At 35.3% G+C, this 19663-nt stretch overlaps 2 protein-coding genes across 4 annotated transcripts in view; one reads left to right on the top strand and one right to left on the bottom strand.

The window, feature by feature from the left end:
* Positions 1 to 8096, top strand: part of LOC125652892 (ubiquitin-conjugating enzyme E2 Q2-like) — a 26575-nt gene extending 18479 nt beyond the window's left edge. The window contains exons 8-12 of the mRNA XM_048882366.2: positions 754 to 844; positions 2000 to 2107; positions 3158 to 3253; positions 5314 to 5380; positions 7550 to 8096. Of these exons, the coding sequence (XP_048738323.1) occupies positions 754 to 844; positions 2000 to 2107; positions 3158 to 3253; positions 5314 to 5380; positions 7550 to 7581 (394 nt within the window). The 3' untranslated portion in view covers positions 7582 to 8096. The remainder of the gene's footprint in view (positions 1 to 753; positions 845 to 1999; positions 2108 to 3157; positions 3254 to 5313; positions 5381 to 7549) is intronic.
* A 369-nt stretch (positions 8097 to 8465) lies between these two features.
* On the bottom strand, positions 8466 to 19321 carry LOC125652893 (uncharacterized). Of its 3 annotated transcripts, XM_048882367.2 has the most exons (4): positions 19099 to 19321; positions 16453 to 16534; positions 9308 to 9539; positions 8466 to 8950 (listed from the first exon to the last, which is right to left on the bottom strand). In XM_048882367.2, exons 1-4 carry the CDS (start codon positions 19108 to 19110, stop codon positions 8689 to 8691), a joined length of 588 nt encoding a protein of 195 aa, XP_048738324.2. In that variant the 5' UTR covers positions 19111 to 19321; the 3' UTR covers positions 8466 to 8688. The 3 variants fall into 3 exon arrangements, with proteins under 3 accessions (XP_048738324.2, XP_048738326.2, XP_048738325.2); XM_048882369.2 differs by lacking the exons at positions 16453 to 16534; positions 19099 to 19321 and adding an exon at positions 16585 to 16885; XM_048882368.2 differs by lacking the exons at positions 16453 to 16534; positions 19099 to 19321 and adding an exon at positions 10447 to 10555.
* Between the last annotated feature and the right edge of the window lie 342 nt (positions 19322 to 19663).

Genomic DNA, 19663 nt, shown 5'->3' with positions numbered 1-19663 from the left:
AAAGTAGTCAAACTTCAAATTTAATTAACGAAAATAGTAAACAATACCGCCAATGTATTTGCTAAACGTATGTGTAAGTATTGTTTTACGTCAACAACCTCTTTTGAAAAAATACAAACAGAAATGGATCCTTTAAGGCAATGGAAAGCAATTAATAAAAATCACAACGAGTTTAAAATGAAAAACAAACAAACAATTCGTTATAAAATGTGGTTTTTTACGCTCATTTTTAATTCAAGGGGAATAATAATTTACTTCGTTATATCCGTAAATTCGCTATATCCGTGTTTGTTATAGACACATTTTTATATAGAATATATAAAGAATTTGTTTGGGAAATTGATTTCACTTCGCTATAGCTGTAATTTCGCTCTATCAGTGTTCGCTATATTTGAGTTTTACTGTATTAGGAGTCCAGTGTGACATTTAGGGTCTAGGAAAGTGATTTTACTTCTGTTTAGAATTAACAGTATTAGGAGTTCAGTGTGACATTTAGGGTCTAGGAAAGGGATTTTACTTGTGACATTTAGGGTCTAGGAAAGTGATTTTACTTCTGTTTAGAATTAAAGAAAAATCGCATGAGGAAGCCATCAATTAAGGATTCAATTATTCAATAAATCTGTACATTTGCCACCATAAATATTTACAAATTAACTAAATATTCTGAGATCCGAATAAGTAACATTTTAGTGTCGTACTTTTCAGTGTTGATTTCTGTACGTGTTCTGAGTGTGTGTATGTCGTACTTTTCAGAGTTGATTCCGACAGTTCCCTCCATCAAGACCTCCTACAATTTAAAAAAGAACATGGCAAGGATCACATCCTCCTTAATTTCACCTTCAAGGTCAGTGTACAAAATATCTCCCTGGCATGATACTCAAGTGACCATTAAGGCCCATGTAGACACTGGCGTTCAGTGCCAAGTCCGTACGGAATCATCGAAAGTACTAGTACATTTTACTAGTTCCATATACATGAAAACAAATTTTAATTAGCTCTAATACATTCAAACCTCATTATTTTGAACTTGATGGGGTCGAGAAAAAACTGAGATATCTGAAGGTTCAAGATAATGTGTGTAGGTAAAGGTACGTAAAATAATGTAGTTTGGACTTGAAACTCACTTTGACGTATCCATGGTATTCGAGATATCGATGTTCAAGATACTAATTAGAAATGCTTCTGAAGATTTTCCAAAACATTTACTGTATGTGTGCTGAAATCTTGGAATAAAGAATGGGAATTTAATGATGTATGTAAGTTATCACATTTCTATTCACTTGCCTGATTGAGCAAAAATTAAGAGTTTTACTTGTTCAGATCAAGATATTATTTTCCTTTGGCAACTGTTTATGTTGATAGAAAACATCTTTCCAATTTTCAACTCTGAGGAGTACTGCATTGCTAGTATTTTCCTTCAATTTGATTATAAGAAATATGTTATGCTATACAAAAACAGTAATCTATGTGTAATGACCAATTTTTGAATTCTTGATCAGTGATGCACTAGTATTGTTTTAAGGTTTTTAAAAATTGAAAATTATTCATCAAAAGACTCTCCTCCTGAACTATTAATCAATGTAATGGTGAAAGGTTTCACAGAATTATTATTAAATTTCACAAAGGATTGTGATTGTCGTCACAAAATAACTCACGACAGAAAAATAATGAACTCTTGACAGTCTACTGAAGCTGCTTCATAATGATTTGTAATTGATTTTGTTAAAATTGGTCTATTTTAGTAAAAACGTTAAATGAAAATTCCATGAAATATCCCTATTTATTCAAGGAATGCTGTAAGACTAAATGGGCCTGTTTTTAGATATAAAGATATGCCAGAAATGCACTTTAAAGTGAGCATAAAGAATGTTGATGAAGATGCTATTAAGAATTTTTATGTGACTGTATGAATCCTGAACTTAATCACATTGTGTAGAATTGTGTGTTATGCCACCAAACACGAGTGGTGGTCATTTTATCACTGTACTCTTGACTTCAGGACAATTTCCCCTTTGAGCCACCATTTGTACGGGTTGTCAATCCAGTTCTCAATGGGGGATATGTCCTCCACGGCGGGGCCATATGTATGGAACTCTTAACTCGTCAAGTAAGTAGACATCATATCGGCACTGCTTAACAAGTTCTCTGTACAATATGATATATAGGAAAAGATAGTGCACGATTAGTCAAAGATATGAAGGCTGAAGCCAAGGGTTAGTATATTGAATGTTTATTGAAATTCACTATAGCCAAACTGACACAGAATATAGATTGTCATATTGTACTTGATGGTATGGAAAGTTTGATGTAGTGATCAATAACATATTCAATGTATAATGATCAGGAATGAATGGTGTGAGTTTTGTAACTATGGTATCATTTTGGAGAGCTTATAAAATAAAGATAATCCACCATAGGAGTTTACAAAATTCTGATTACTGCTTGATTTATTTTACTTAGAATTTTACATTGAAGTTTAAGATAGAAGAGCGTGTTTTATATAAATGATATTTTGGATAAAGAAATTATAATTTCATACAAATCTCTTGGTAAAAGGTTACATAAACTTTCTCTTTATAAAAGTATGATATGAAATTAATCATTTACCGCTGCCATTTTTGAAAAATTAGATTTTTCAAAATTTTTATCAATGGTGGATAACTCTTCTAAAGTGTTTCAAGGTCAAAAATATCTGCTGCTCTACATCATTTACCAGTCGTGTGAATTTGATGTACATGTATTTCACTTTCATCATTATTTAACACTAAACATTGATATGTCCCGTGGGGATCCAGGTTAGAATAGGTCCTCAGTACCCCCCTTGCTTGTTGTAAGAGGCGACTGATGAGACCAAAAACTGAGGTCCCGTGTCACAACAGGTGTGACATGATAAGAGATCCTTCCTTGCTCAAAGGCCGTAAGCGTAAAGCATAGGCCTAAATTTTGCAGCCCTTCCCCAGCAATGGTGACGTCTCCATATGAGTGGAATATTCTCTAGAGGGACGTTAAACAATACACAATCTATCAATTATTTTATTCATTGAATACCTTAAGAGATGTGCATGTATTTTCGTTATACATTGAATACCTTAAAAGATGTGCATGTATTTGTTTTCATTTTACATTGAATACCTTAAGAGATGTGCATGTATTTCAGGGATGGAGCAGTGCCTATGGAATGGAATCTGTGATTTTACAGATCAGTGCAACACTGGTCAAAGGCAAGGCCAGAATCCAGTTCAGCGCCTCAAAAGTGAGTCACACATTATCCATGTATTCCTACCTTCTGGGTCAATCTGTCTGACCCGACAGGGAAAATATCCATTCCTGTCTGACCAGACAGGGAAAATATCCATTCCTGTCTAACCCCGACAGGTAAAATATCCATTCCTGTCTGATCTAATATCCATTGCTGTCTAATCTGACAGGGAGAATATCCATTATTGTCTGAACCATCAGGAAAAATATCAATTCCAATCAAATCTTGTCTGACCCAACAGCAACAATGACATTCCAATCAAATCCTGTCTATCTTAACCAACAGGGAACATGTCCATTTGAACCAAATCTTTTCTGGTATAAACTATTATTCATATGATAACAAATTGTCTGATTTGTCCTGAAAATCCGTGACATATTACACTGGTGAACTTGTAAACTTTATTTCTGTTATTTGCATAACCTTGGGTGTTCAGGGATCTTGTTCTCTCTCTGTTAGAAGTCGAATACTGAATGTCCTTTGGTAATATGTAGATTGAGATTTGTTACTTACTTGAAATTCAGAATATAGATGCATCACAAAAATACACAGGTCAATTTCATATTTGGGTCAGGTCCTCAAAACATTGGCAGAGTTATACCCCTTAGACTTTAAAAACTTCTAACAGTTCCTCTCATTATCTCGGTCATACCTGGGTATTTTGAATTGAAATTTTGGGATATAGTAGTGTATATATCATAAGAATACTCAGGACAAGTTACCACATGGTTCCAATCAGATAATATTTGGCAGAGTTACACCCCCTTGGACTCAGAAAATTTCAAACAATCCAGTATCATTTAATAACTTTTAAAGTGATGACTTATAAACGATGCTGATTGGTTGAAAAATTCGTTTGATTTCTCTGTCAAAATTTCGTTCGGAGTTCATCTGCACTAAACACGCGGGACTACTTTTCTCTGGAATGCGTCTTCCCCGTTCTAATTTTAGCGCTATTTATAGAACGGGGATTTTCCACACAAGCATTATATATAACGAAATGTATTTGTTTGATTTTTGTTTTTCATTGCTATCAAAAATTAGCACAACTAAAGATATGAATAAAATACAAATTAATTTAAAGAAACAACATACATAGGCGATGACGTGGCAGAATAGTCAATTTGATGACGTAGACCACTTACTGGTAGAAGTAGACAGATTACACGAGTTCCCGGTATGAATCGTCTGCTTTACGAGATCGATAACATGACAGAGCAAGTGGTGACTTCTGATCTGGTAAATATCAATGAAATTGAACTGCGTTATATGGGGCTCAGTCAACGAGTGCGTTTTTAACGTTTTCCTTGATATTGAAATGGAGCCGAATTGCATTCCACCGTTCCAACAACACAACCAGTGTTCAACGTCTCCTCCAACACGATGCAGCATAAATCCAGTCACCACTTGTTATCTTCCTTTATATTTAATTCAGCTTTTAACCATTACACCTTTAATTTGGCGTATAATCCATTTAAATCTGCACAGTAACTGTTCCCGACCTGAACGCACAGCCATGCTGTTTTGTTTTTGTTTTCATTCTTGCCTATATGTATTCCTACGCGCCATTTCAGAAACGTTAATTCAAGCTTTTTGATGGGAGAAACTATTTGTTTTTCTATCTTAAAAACATAATTAAATGATAAGAAATAAAACTTATAATTCTTTGTTTGATGCATGTATCAAACGAAACATTGGACGGAAAACTTTTTCATCAATGCGCTACGTGCTACAAGTTTTCCTCCAATGTTTCGTTTGATACATGCATCAAACAAAGAATTATAAGTTTCATTTCTTAATTCCATTCATTGTCTCAGTCATACATGGGCATTTTTAACTGAATTGAAATTTGGGAGATAGGTATATCATGAGAATACACAGGTCAAGTACTTACATGTATATGGGTCCAGTTGGATAACTGTTGGCAGGCCCTGAGGAAGGGGTATTTGTGTTGCTCCTATACATGTATTTAAAATGAAAATGCATGAAATATGTTACTAAAATTTTATGAATGGTAGGTTTTGTGCGAGATTCAATGTGATTTTTAATTTCAGAATCAGTATAGCTTAGCACGAGCCCAACAGTCTTTCAAATCTTTGGTGCATATACATGAGAAGAATGGTAAGTAATTGGAGCTTTCGGTATATTGTATATCAATATACAGTTGTATAAGGTTCCGTAGAATGTTTAGTGTCTAAAATGTATCAATGTATAAAGTTCTGTAAATGTCAAGTGTCTAGAACATTAACTATGCTGAATCCCTCAGATGACCTATTGCAATTGGTCTGCATCTGTTGTCAGTGATTTTTTTTGGGCTAAAATGCCACCGATATTCGGTTGTTTCCCCTCACTAAAATTAGCTATTTTTTCCCAATTATATCTATATGTTTTTCCCAATTTCAAATATAGGGAAATTAGGCCATTAAAAAAAAAAAAGGTTACCATATATTTCCGACAGAGTAAATACGTTTTTTTTCTTCAGTTTTATTCTCCAAACCACTGCACATGCAAAAGGTTTTGTAAAGAATATGTAAAACAATAGAGGCATCCATATCAGCAGATATGCAGCGAAGTATATAGCTTCCAGATGCACATTAAGCCATATTGTTTACAATTTATTTTGACCACCATTTTTTGTAGGGTCAGGCTAATAACAGAAAGTGGCCAACAGTATAGGGTTTTACTAAAATTCGAAAAATACAAAACAGGAGAGACATTCTGGAAACTTGATTATTAATATAATACTAGTATTTACAAGATTATGGGTACAAATGCTGGTGAATTAATAATTTATTATTTACTTTATGAAATTAGACAATAAGTATTTCTTAGAAAAAGTAAATAATATATATACAAAGTGTGACTTCCAATACATATTTAATGTTAAATAATGATTTATTTTATGATTTTAAATCAGATCTGAAATAAATCTCAAACAAAAAATTGTTATTTGATTATTTTATGCATCTTTACCATAAGATTTTAATTTACTATGAATGATTTTTCCCAATTTGAGGAAAATGTCGCTAATTTTTCCCAATTCAAAAGGAGGGGTGGTAGTTTGAAAAACCAAAAAAATCACTGGTTGTCATCTGTTATGTGTTAACTATTGAACATTTTTAGCCTCTTCTTGATAACTACCATTCCAATTATTATGTAAAAAGCATTTTTGGTTCAAAGAGGACATAAATTGTAGATTTCAGGACTCCTACACCTCCGGGACCTTAAGGATGGGGCAAAAATTGACCTATCATCTGTACAACTGTACATCTGTAATAAAAAATACCAAAAAAAAAACCCCAAAACATATTCATGTAGAGCAAGAAGACAACCAAAACTGTAAAATTCATGATCCCCGGGGTAAATGTTCTAATTCCAGGGAGGGGCCAAACTTGGTACATGTATATAGTGTTTATGTGTAAAACAATCAAATAACATATATTTTAATGCTATTGATACTAAATTAAAACTATCTAGATATTAAAAGGAAGCAGATAACCCTTTACGAGAATTGTAGTTTTTAGGATCTGAGGGGTAATGCTTGGTATCAGAGTGGGACCAAAATGGTCGTAGTGATATAATGTGCATATAAACGCTGATACCACATAAAAGCTAAATGCCTATTTAGAAAAAACAGAAAAGGATGTACCAAAATTGTGAATTTCACAACCCCAGGGTTTTGATTGTAGAGAAGATCTAAAGTAGTCATATTATAGTGTATTATGCAGTCTTTTATCAATATGGGCACTTTGGGGGGCATTTGTGTTTTAAGAACACATCTTGTTTTATACTGCTGCTGAATATTAGAATTTGGTTTAGACATGCAGAGCAGGTAAATTATTCTCGATTTCATAGCCCTTGGGGCTAGTGATACTTTTAATGAATGCAAAGGTGACCGATAAGGCCTGAAGGCCTCTTGTTTTATTCAATCAGGCTAATTTTTAACAGCAAGTGTACAGGAACAAATGACTGCCTGCACAAATAAACTGTGTTACTAGATTTATTTGTTTAAAATGATAAACATTATAAAACTGAAAATCGGGACTGGCAAATTTGAATAGGGCTGGCTATGTTCGAGTGTTGCCAGGCTGGGTACGTTTGAGTGTTGCCAGGCTGGGTACGTTTGAGTGTTGCCAGGCTGGCTACATTTGAGTGTTGCCAGGCTGGGTAAGTTTATGTGTTGCCAGCCCTGTGACTGGCTCATGATTTCATTGAGTTTGTAGCCCGGAGTGTCAGAAAACAGAAAGTGTACATGTGTGATTACTACTGATATGTTTTCTCTTTTTGCAGGTTGGTTTACACCCCCAAAGGAAGATGGATAACCCCGCGCAGACCCCATACATCCTATAAACATCATCTTCATCTTTCTTTGTCATCTCTGTTCATATCTGGAATATTGGGAGATGTAAAATCTAGGCTGTCATAGTGTCAACCAACACAGGATTTCTGTGTATATGTGAGGTGCTCATCCAATTGTACGACTGGGTCATCATGTATATTATTTGACTGTGCAGTGGGTGTTCCACGTGAATCAGTTCTACTTATCTTGTATGGGAGAAAAGTGCTGCAAACAGGAATTGCTGCATTGTGGGAAGACTACAAGTTCTGTTTTTATCGTCTTCAAGATATGCAAGTTTTACGACATGTTTTTGTGTTGAGCTTCAGCATCAACCGTGGAACGTCTTACACTATTGTATGAGAATTCTGGTGATTTCACAAGGAATGTAATTATCGTTAACGTCATTAACGCATATAATAGATCGAACGAATGAATTGCTTCTGTGTGTTGGTTCTGTATGCAATTAACCAACTCTATTAAATAAATAGATAAAATTATTCTTACTTTATACTTTCACTATTGTAGGAAAGAGGATCTTGGTTAGATTTGCAATTTTTATCGTAAGAATATGCCATGCTATTGTCAGTCTGCCGAGAAATCTCGATAAAGGTCTAGGCTGCAATATTCATGAGGATAACTCAATTCAGCAAAGAAAATATTTTACTGAATAGATACATTTATTAAACAGGAAAATATGGTAATCATTCCCAGTGCACTAAGAATTCCAACTCTTTAAAGTGCAATATTATAATATTGTTCATTATCTTTATTGTGCAGGCAGTATTCAGGGTCAGAACAAGCTAAATCTATGACTGTTCATTATCTTTATTGTGCAGGTAGTATTCAAGGTTCAGAACAAGCTAAATCTATGACTGTTCATTATCTTTATTGTGCAGGTAGTATTCAAGGTTCAGAACAAGTTAAATCTATGACTGTTCATTATCTTTATTGTGCAGGTAGTATTCGAGGTTCAGAACAAGCTAATTCTATGACTGTTCATCATCTTTATTGTGCAGGCAGTATTCGAGGTTCAGAACAAGCTAATTCTATGACTGTTCATCATCTTTATTGTGCAGGCAGTATTCAAGGTTCAGAACAAGCTAAATCTATGAATGTTCCTTGTATTTTGTTGATCGAATCGCAACCAAGAAATGTTTTCAGATTTCCACTCGGGGTGTATGAAGTGTCGACTATCCCGCTCCTTTTCTTTCTGAGAGCGGGGACGGGGTGAGTCACTGGTGTAAAAGAAAGGTTTACTGTCCACGTTGGAGCTGGCGGACAACTGCCGGACAGGAATAGGTGGAATGTGAACACTACGGCAGTAAGACGGGCGGTCCTGATAGGAGGCATTTCTGAAAAGAATGAATCTAAATGAAAGACAGTTGACATCTAGGAATTCAAAAATCATCTTAAAGGACATGACAACATTGGATCATATAAATGCGTATATGTGTACATTTTATATAGAAAATTGTATCAATTAATGCTCAGAAAATGTGGTCTATATAGAAAAAGGACATCACGATCGTGTATCAAATAAATTCATAGAACATACATTCTACATAGAAAAAAGAAGTATTTAATTCTCGTTGGCTGTTTTCTCCGAATTCCTTTTGTCTGTAGTGTAAACTTAAAGCATATACATGTAGTTGCTAAATTGACATGAACATTAATAGTAGATCTAATGCTCTTGGACAAGAATTTCTTACTTTTTAACTATTTCGTTCTTCCATTTGTTTTCGAAGTCTTTCCTCCATTTTTCTTTTTTACCCATTTCCTCCTCACTCATCCAGTTTCGTAAGGACGCATGCGCACTGCATGTTTCCCTGTTGTGGAGATTCCTCCGGATGACGTGTAGAGGGAGGCGATGGGGAGGAACGGTTTTTCCCATGTCGGGGTGTGGCACTGAGTGCACCCAACGTCTACGTAATGCTGACGTCACTACAAAAGAAATTGAAAGTCTGTTTTTGTTTTTGGTTTGGTTAAAAATTAACAGTTCCATGAGGTGATTGCACTAAAAGAATACCATGCACTGCATACATGCCATTAAACACCAATACAAGTATATAACTAGGGTATATTTTGCTATATATAATGACAATGATTTATTTGCACAAAATAACAATTACTGGCAAAGGCACATATAGATTATTCCATAGAAACAATAATATTCAAAATACAATCAGTGATTTGAATGCATGAATATGGCACCAGTCAAAATCATATTATGTTTTATTATATACTTTCAATTTCATCTCTTCTTTTTTCTTTAAAACTTTGCGGGCATATATCACACGATATATGCCCGGCAACATTCCGGCACGCAAACATTACGTCACAATCAAATTTCTACGCCGTTAATTTTCAAATTTTTCGTGTTTTTCATCTTTTACTCAGTTAAACTGATAAAGTTATTGTTAAAAATAAAATTATTGTTAGTTTCTAAATGAAATTGAAAGTATATAATAAAAAGGTTATAGACTTTGTATGGGAAATATGACGACCTCGTTTTTTGTCGCCAACGGACCTCGCAAGCTCGGTCCGTCTACACGCCAAAAACTCGGTCGTCATATTTTCCCATACAAAGTCTATAACCTATAAATATTACACTGCATATAAGGCGTACGTGAAATAAAGGGACAATAAAAGGTATATGGGAATAGTATATGGAGTCATATTAATACATATATATAGGAATAGTCGGACTTTCTCATGATAAATTATGTAGACATATTGGAATCAGTCGCTTTAAGGAAATTCTTTTTATTTGACAAATCTTCAATAAATTTAAACAGGCATTTTAATACATTATAGGACTTGGAATTCAATAATAACAGATATTCCTTACACTGACAAATACGAGTATGTGAGAGCAAGGAATGACAATTCTGGGAAGAGATTGATATATATTTTGCCAAGAAGTATCCTGCGCACCAACTCATTTATGGATGTCGATCCGCCCTCATACTCTTCATATCATTCTTGAATGCAAAATCTCGTGATCTAATCTAATTACTAGTAAATTTAAGGACTTTACATTTCATGTGCATTGCCTGCGGAGATTTTTTACTAGAATCTTTGATTTCTAGTCAACTCGTACCCTGACCGACTCGTACCAAGGTCAACTCGTACCCAATAGGTCAACTTGTACCCGAAAGGCAAAAGTTAACTCGTACCCAAGAATCTGCCCATAATGCAATACATCTATGCGCATATAAGTGACATATCGCTTAGGTACGAGTTGTCATCATATCAAAGAGGAGGAGTCAACTCGTAACCAGATTCTTGGGTACGAGTTGACTTGCCTTTTGGGTACAAGTTGACCTATGGGGTACGAGTTGACCTGAGTAAGAGTCGGTCAGGGTACGAGTTGACTCCGAATCTTTCCTTTGAGTGTAATGGTTTACATCAACAAAACAACGTTAGGGCCTACTACCATTGTAGTGTAATTGTAATGTAATGGCAGCCTATTGTAGTGTAATGGTAATGTAATGACAGCCTACTGTAGTCTAATGGTAATGTAATGACAGTCTTTTGTAGTGTAATGGTAATGTAATGACAGCCTATTGTAGTGTAATGGTAATGTAATGATAGTCTATTGTAGTGTAATGGTAATGTAATGACAGTCTATTGTAGTGTAATGACAGTCTATTGTAGTGTAATGGTAATGTAATGACAGTCTTTTGTAGTGTAATGGTAATGTAATGACAGCCTATTGTAGTGTAATGGTAATGTAACGACAGCCTATTGTAGTGTAATGGTAATGTAATGACAGCCTATTGTAGTGTAATGGTAATGTAATGACAGCCTATTGTAGTGTAATGGTAATGTAATGACAGCCTATTGTAGTGTAATGTTAATGTAACAACAGTCTATTGTAGTGTAATGGTAATCCCATTGTAGTGTAATGGTAATGTAATGACATCCTATTGTAGTGTAATGGTAATGTAATGACAGCCTATTGTAGTGTAATGACAGCCTATTGTAGTGTAATGGTAATGTAATGACAGCCTACTGTAGTGTAATGGTAATGTAATGACAGCCTATTGTAGTGTAATGGTAATGTAATGACAGCCTATTGTAGTGTAATGGTAATGTAATGACAGCTTATTGTAGTGTAATGAAAGCCTATTGTAGTGTAATGGTAATGTAATGACAGCCTATTGTAGTGTAATGGTAATGTAATGACAGCCTATTGTAGTGTAATGGTAATGTAATGACAGCCTAATGTAGTGTAATGGTAATGTAATGACAGCCTATTGTAGTGTAATGACAGCCTATTGTAGTGTAATGTTAATGTAACAACAGTCTATTGTAGTGTAATGGTAATGTAATGACAGCCTATTGTAGTGTAATGATAATGTAATGACAGCCTATGGTAGTGTAATGGTAATGTAATGACAGCCTATGGTAGTGTAATGGTAATGTAATGACAGCCTATTGTAGTGTAATGACAGCCTATTTTAGTGTAATGGTAATGTAATGACAGCCTATTGTAGTGTAATGACAGCATATTGTAGTGTAATGGTAATGTAATGACAGCCTATTTTAGTGTAATGGTAATGTAATGACATCCTATTGTAGAGTAATGGTAATGTAATGACAGCCTATTGTAGTGTAATGGTAATGTAATGACAGCCTATTGTAGTGTAATGACAGCCTATTGTAGTGTAATGGTAATGTAATGACAGCCTATTGTAGTGTAATGGTAATGTAATGACAGCCTATTGTAGTGTAATGGTAATGTAATGACAGCCTATTGTAGTGTAATGGTAATGTAATGACAGCCTATTGTAGTGTAATGGTAATGTAATGGCAGCCTATTGTAGTGTAATGACAGCCTATTTTAGTGTAATGGTAATGTAATGACAGCCTATTGTAGTGTAATGACAGCCTATGGTAATGTAATGGTAATGTAATGACAGCCTATTGTAGTGTAATGACAGCCTATGGTAATGTAATGGTAATGTAATGACAGCCTATTGTAGTGTAATGGTAATGTAATGATAGTCTATTGTAGTGTAATGGTAATGTAATGACAGCCTATTGTAGTGTAATGGTAATGTAATGGCAGCCTATTGTAGTGTAATGGTAATGTAATGACAGCCTATTGTAGTGTAATGGTAATGTAATGACAGCTTATTGTAGTGTAATGGTAATGTAATGGCAGCCTATTGTAGTGTAATGGTAATGTAATGACATCCTATTGTAGTGTAATGGTAATGTAATGACAGCCTATTGTAGTGTAATGGTAATGTAATGGCAGCCTATTGTAGTGTAATGACAGCCTATTTTAGTGTAATGGTAATGTAATGACAGTCTTTTGTAGTGTAATGGTAATGTAATGACAGCCTATTGTAGTGTAATGGTAATGTAATGACATCCTATTGTAGTGTAATGGTAATGTAATGACAGCCTATTGTAGTGTAATGACAGCCTATTGTAGTGTAATGTTAATGTAACAACAGTCTATTGTAGTGTAATGGTAATGTAATGACAGCCTATTGTAGTGTAATGATAATGTAATGACAGCCTATGGTAGTGTAATGGTAATGTAATGACAGCCTATGGTAGTGTAATGGTAATGTAATGACAGCCTAATGTAGTGTAATGGTAATGTAATGACAGCCTATTGTAGTGTAATGACAGCCTATTGTAGTGTAATGACAGCCTATTGTAGTGTAATGACAGCCTATTGTAGTGTAATGACAGCCTATTGTAGTGTAATGGTAATGTAATGACAGCCTATTGTAGTGTAATGGCAATGTAATGACAGCCTATTGTAGTGTAATGGTAATGTAATGACAGCCTATTGTAGTGTAATGGTAATGTAATGACAGCCTACTGTAGTGTAATGGTAATGTAATGACAGCCTATTGTAGTGTAATGGTAATGTAATGACAGCCTATTGTAGTGTAATGGTAATGTAATGACAGCCTATTGTAGTGTAATGGTAATGTAATGACAGCCTATTGTAGTGTAATGGTAATGTAATGACAGCCTATTGTAGTGTAATGGTAATGTAATGACAGCTTATTGTAGTGTAATGGTAATGTAATGACAGCCTATTGTAGTGTAATTGTAATGTAATGACAGCCTATTGTAGTGTAATGGTAATGTAATGACAGCCTATTGTAGTGTAATGACAGCCTATTGTAGTGTAATGGTAATGTAATGACAGCCTATTGTAGTGTAATGGTAATGTAATGACAGCCTATTGTAGTGTAATTGTAATGTAATGACAGCCTACTGTAGTGTAATGGTAATGTAATGACAGCCTATTGTAGTGTAATGGTAATGTAATGACAGCCTATTGTAGTGTAATGACAGCCTATTGTAGTGTAATGGTAATGTAATGACAGCCTATTGTAGTGTAATGGTAATGTAATGACAGCCTATTGTAGTGTAATGGTAATGTAATGACAGTCTATTGTAGTGTAATGGTAATGTAATGACAGCCTATTGTAGTGTAATGGTAATGTAATGACAGTCTAATGTAGTGTAATGGTAATGTAATGACAGCTTATTGTAGTGTAATGACAGCCTATTGTAGTGTAATGGTAATGTAATGATAGCCTATTGTAGTGTAATGGTAATGTAATGACAGCTTATTGTAGTGTAATGACAGCCTATTGTAGTGTAATGGTAATGTAATGACAGCCTATTGTAGTGTAATGACAGCCTATTGTAGTGTAATGGTAATGTAATGACAGTCTATTGTAGTGTAATGGTAATGTAATGACAGCCTATTGTAGTGTAATGGTAATGTAATGACAGCCTATTGTAGTGTAATGGTAATGTAATGACAGCCTATTGTAGTGTAATGGTAATGTAATGACAGCCTATTGTAGTGTAATGACAGCCTATTGTAGTGTAATGACAACCTATTGTAGTGTAATGACAGCCTATTGTAGTGTAATGACAGCCTATTGTAGTGTAATGGTAGTGTAATGACAGCCTATTGTAGTGTAATGACAGCCTATTGTAGTGTAATGGTAATGTAATGACAGCCTATTGTAGTGTAATGGTAATGTAATGATAGCCTATTGTAGTGTAATGGTAGTGTAATGACAGCCTATTGTAGTGTAATGACAGCCTATTGTAGTGTAATGGTAATGTAATGACAGCCTATTGTAGTGTAATGGTAATGTAATGATAGCCTATTGTAGTGTAATGGTAATGTAATGACAGCCTATTGTAGTGTAATGACAGCCTATTGTAGTGTAATGGTAATGTAATGACAGCCTATTGTAGTGTAATGGTAATGTAATGACAGCCTATTGTAGTGTAATGGTAATGTAATGACAGCCTATTGTAGTGTAATGGTAATGTAATGACAGTCTATTGTAGTGTAATGGTAATGTAATGCCAGCCTATTGTAGTGTAATGGTAATGTAATGGCAGCCTATTGTAGTGTAATGGTAATGTAATGACATCCTATTGTAGTGTAATGGTAATGTAATGACAGCTTATTGTAGTGTAATGGTAATGTAAGATAGCCTATTGTAATGTAATGAACCATTTTTGCATTACAAGTCATGGTAATATATAATGCATTAGTTGTAGAAAATATACTGTAATGCACATTACATTCTATTTCTTCAAATATTTGATGATATTTCGGAGAGTTAGATTAATTCATTATATTAGTGATTGACATTTAGGTCTTATAATGGACTAAAAGATCAATTTCATGCATATTGTCTTTACTGTAGTTATTTTTAGCAACAGTGTACATAGGCATAGCTTGGGTTCGAATATTACCGAGGCAGGGGGTCTGGGAGCTATCGACATTTTAACAACGTAAAAGGTGGGTTTTTTTTACCGAGGCAGCTGCCTCGGTTGCCTCAATGGAAGCTACGCCACTGGTGTAGCATTGATTTGTTGAATGCTATCAAACCACTTTTACAAATCATATAAGTACAGTTTGTTGGTGGTTTGATGATGGATTTATAGTAATTTGTTCGAAAACAATTTCATTTGGGAAGTCAATACTTCAAATATTAATTGAATGTTTCCCTAGTTTCAAAGTAGACTGTTTTGAACTGTTTTCAGAAATTGTTCTTTCTGTCTGAGTGAAGTTTTATTTCTTGAATTAAACATTGAGCGGTCAACATGGAGAATATACTTGACCAATTTGAACAGAAGTTCTCTGAAAGATGAAACATTTGATACCTCAATGACGATCAAATGCAATAAATAATTTAAATCCGTTTCCTAACATTGATGAATATTTTGTGTGCTTATTTTTCTGTGTATCAAAAATTCACAAATCATTATAAAGAAATAATTTTTTGCCATTTCTTTAATATCAGTATGTTATGTAATGTGTAATGTAATGTAATGCACGCTCAAGTATGTGTAATGTAATGCATTACATTTCAAAATAGGGGTAATGGTAATGTCAAATTTTCTAAGTTATGGTAATGTAATGCATTACATTACTATGTAATTCAACCCATATGCCTGTCCAAAATGAGAAAAAGTCCAGAAACTGTTTGACCTACTTTTAGCCCTAAAGTAGGTCACGGTTCACCAATCTAGCTAAAAATGCAAACTGCACTTGTATTCCTTCGACAGGAAATTTGTGACTAAATTTCAGGGCAATGTCTGTATCCGTAACGTAAATAAGTCCGAAAAACTGTTTCACCTACTTTTAGCCCTAAAGTAGGTCACAGAGTAGCAGAAATGCAAACTTACTCTTACGCTTCTTGAGGGAGAAATTGTGATCTACTTTCAACGCTGTACATGCCTCCGTAACAGAAAAATGACCTCGGACGCACGGACAGCGGCCTATAACAGCCGCATAAAATAAATAAGTATAACTGGGATAATACTATCGGGGTATACCTACTATTTCTGAGCTTGTCATTCGGTCGGTGCCGCTTTGAGAGGAAATCATCGTGATTTGCCAACCTTATCTTCTCCAGTGAATCCTTGAATGAATAAAAAAAAAAAAAGAATCTAAAAAATAAAAATTACTCACATTGTTGTCGATATTCCGGTGACATATTCCAAGTTAGCCACTAGTGAGTTCCACAACCCTAAAACCATGAAACGGTACCCCCTGCTTATCGCGCAACACAACTCTAAAAAATGTAATCTATGTTTTGATTTATGTTTTTTGTTTGGATAAATCAATAGCGGTCTGTCGGTCGGGGGGTATTGATAAGTCATGAAAAATTAATTGAGAACCGTCGTGAGAAAAACCAAATACGGGCGGTGCAAGCTCCCACAGTATACAGTACTTCTGTGGGAAACAATACTCGCCCATACCAGAGCGCGCTTCTTTGGAAGGGACTTTTAAATGGCAGTAGAAATATACATCGTATGTTAGATACCTTTGTAGAACTAGTTTCATGTTTATCAGATTTTTAATTTGATTGATCTATATGATTAAAATGTAAATTATGTTATTAAGAGCACCGTGCAGAAGGTTGAACCCGGCCATCGCACTCCGTGACTCCCGTTTTAAACAACCAGATCTCGCACCTTGCACAACGTAATGCGCATTTGTGTGGATTATAGAAAGCCTCGCCAATGCACTGCAATCAAAGGTAAACTGTGCAGATGCTTCTTTCGAAATACTAAACCTTAGGAAGACATTACGATGTCCATAGATTAACTGAATAGTCGAGGTGGGTGGGTGGTGTCATAACAAACGTTAGAAAGACATTGCGATGTCCATAGATTAACTGAATAATCGGGGGGTGGGGTCATAACAAACGTTAGGAAGACATTACGATGTACATAGATTAAATAGCCAGGGGAGGGGTACCAAACCTTACGAAAATATAACGATGTCCATAGATTAAATAGTTGGAGGGGGGGGTGTAACAAACCTTAGGAAGACAATACGATGTACATAGATTAAATAGTTGGAGGGGGGGGTGTGTGTGTGTGTGTAACAAACCTTATGAAGACGATACGATGTACATAGATTAAATAGTCGGGGGGGGGGGGGGGGGGGGATTACCAAACTTTAGGAAGACATTACGGTGTACATATATTAAATAATCAGGGGAGGGGCAGTGGCGTAGCTTCCATTGAGGCAACCGAGGCAGCTGCCTCGGTAAAAAAAAAAAAAACACCTTTTACGTTGTTAAAATGTCGATAGCTTCTGGGGGGCACAGCCCCCCAGACCCCCTGCCTCGGTAATATTCGAACCCAAGCTACGCCTATGAGGGGGATACCAAATCCTAGGAAGACGTTACGGTATACATAGATTAAATAGTCAGGGGAGGAGGAGGGGGGGGGGGGTACCAAACCTTAGGAAGACATTACGACGTAGAAATATTAAATAGTCGGGGGGTAACCAAACCTTAGAAATAAATTACGATGTACATAGATTAGATAGTCGGGGGTGGAGGTGGGGGCACTAAACCTTGGGAATACATTACGATGTTCATATATTAAATAATCGGAGGGGGGAGGGTGTTGCACCTTTTTTTTCAAAACGTACATTTTCGGGTTTTCTTTTTCAACACCACTTTCAATATTCAATTTCTCATCATACTGGTACAAAGTTCCATTTACTGGCTGGTCCCCCCCCCCCCCCCCCCCCCGTATTATGAGTAGTGGAAATTATAAGCTTCAATAGATGTCTTTGCACCCCCCTCCCCAGAATTTTGAAGTATGGGTAGAGGTTTTTTTTAAGGGGGTGCATGTGATTTTTTTTTGTTCTTGTCAAGAATTTTCAGGCAATTGTGAAGTCAATCTCTTCTCTGAATCCCCCCCCTACTTTGAAAAACGATGCTTAGTACCTGACGCTGTATTTAAACAACAACACAGAACCCCGTTCCATTATTAATCTGCAACATGAACACAACAGAAGGAACTTTAATAAGATAGCCATTTGTCATATACAATGGAAACTTGTATTATGTTAAACTTAGATAGTAGTTCTGTCCTATGATAACGTGTGAAAGGCATTCTTTGCATATTGATCGTTTCTTGAGGAGGGGTTGGGTTGAGTGGGTCCTTATTTTTTCCAATATAGTTTACTTAAAATACTTACAATAAGTAAAAGCATTTTAAAGGTACTAAACCGCTTTTTAGCAAGCCTGAGCTTAAATTCAATTTTGTTCAAAACACGACCCACGAAATGAGGGCGGGCCACAAATAAATGTCCATAGGTTTAATATCGGTATTATGGGGTGGGGGTATATAAACAGTAGATGCACGGGGTTACAGTTGCAACACATGCAGAACGCTGGTATATTTGTTCGTGAGACGACCCCGGATCCAGGGTGTGGATTCTATAGGATTTATAATCTTAAACTATCAATGTCCCAAATTATAATTATTTATATACATGCATATGGAGATTTGGATTATTGTCACACACACACACACACATAGTCCATTAATTGGAAGAATCGTTTGCCAAGCAAACTCTTCCCTTTGAAATGCATTCACAGATAAAATATTTGTATCATGTCGGGATCAGTTCTGCTGACGTATCTATAATTTTCTCCCAGGTACATATAATTGTTCTTACCTCTACATCCATCGTCTAAACCACCGCTTCCAAATAAAATAAGGATTCCAAATAAAAAACAGCGGAAGAACTACAAAACACCCATATTGTTTCCTGCAATAATATTATTCTTACATGAACTCATTTCTTAGCTGTTGAAAATCAATGTTGCTTAAATTCATTTCCTCTCTTATTTTTCATTAGCCAGATCTTTAATTATGTTTTGAGGGTGTCAAACTACAAAGAAAGAATAATGCCGAATTGCATGCTTGGATTGGATCCGTTTAAATGCCTGAACAATACCGATTTAAAGCATGTCTCCCGCCCTCAGTAGTCAATCTAAAGGACTGTCCCACGAATCTGCAGTGGTAGACTTGGGTGCATTGTCTAATGCAGAATTAATCCAAGCCGATTAGATTAACAGATTAGGATATCAAACGATCATAAATAATGTTATCTCATTCAAAAGTGGGCTGTCTATCTAGTTCTTTAACACAGGAAGGAGTTTCTCCAAGTTCAAACAGTATAATGATATGGGGCTATCATACCACTGCTAATACTTTCTCTAATGTTCAGGAAATGTATA

Source organism: Ostrea edulis, chromosome 5 (assembly GCF_947568905.1).
Source record: "Ostrea edulis chromosome 5, xbOstEdul1.1, whole genome shotgun sequence".
NCBI classification, from domain to species: Eukaryota; Metazoa; Mollusca; class Bivalvia; order Ostreida; family Ostreidae; genus Ostrea; species Ostrea edulis.
The sequence above is the reverse complement of the archived record's forward strand: the minus strand, read 5'-3'. Positions and strand labels throughout refer to the sequence as shown.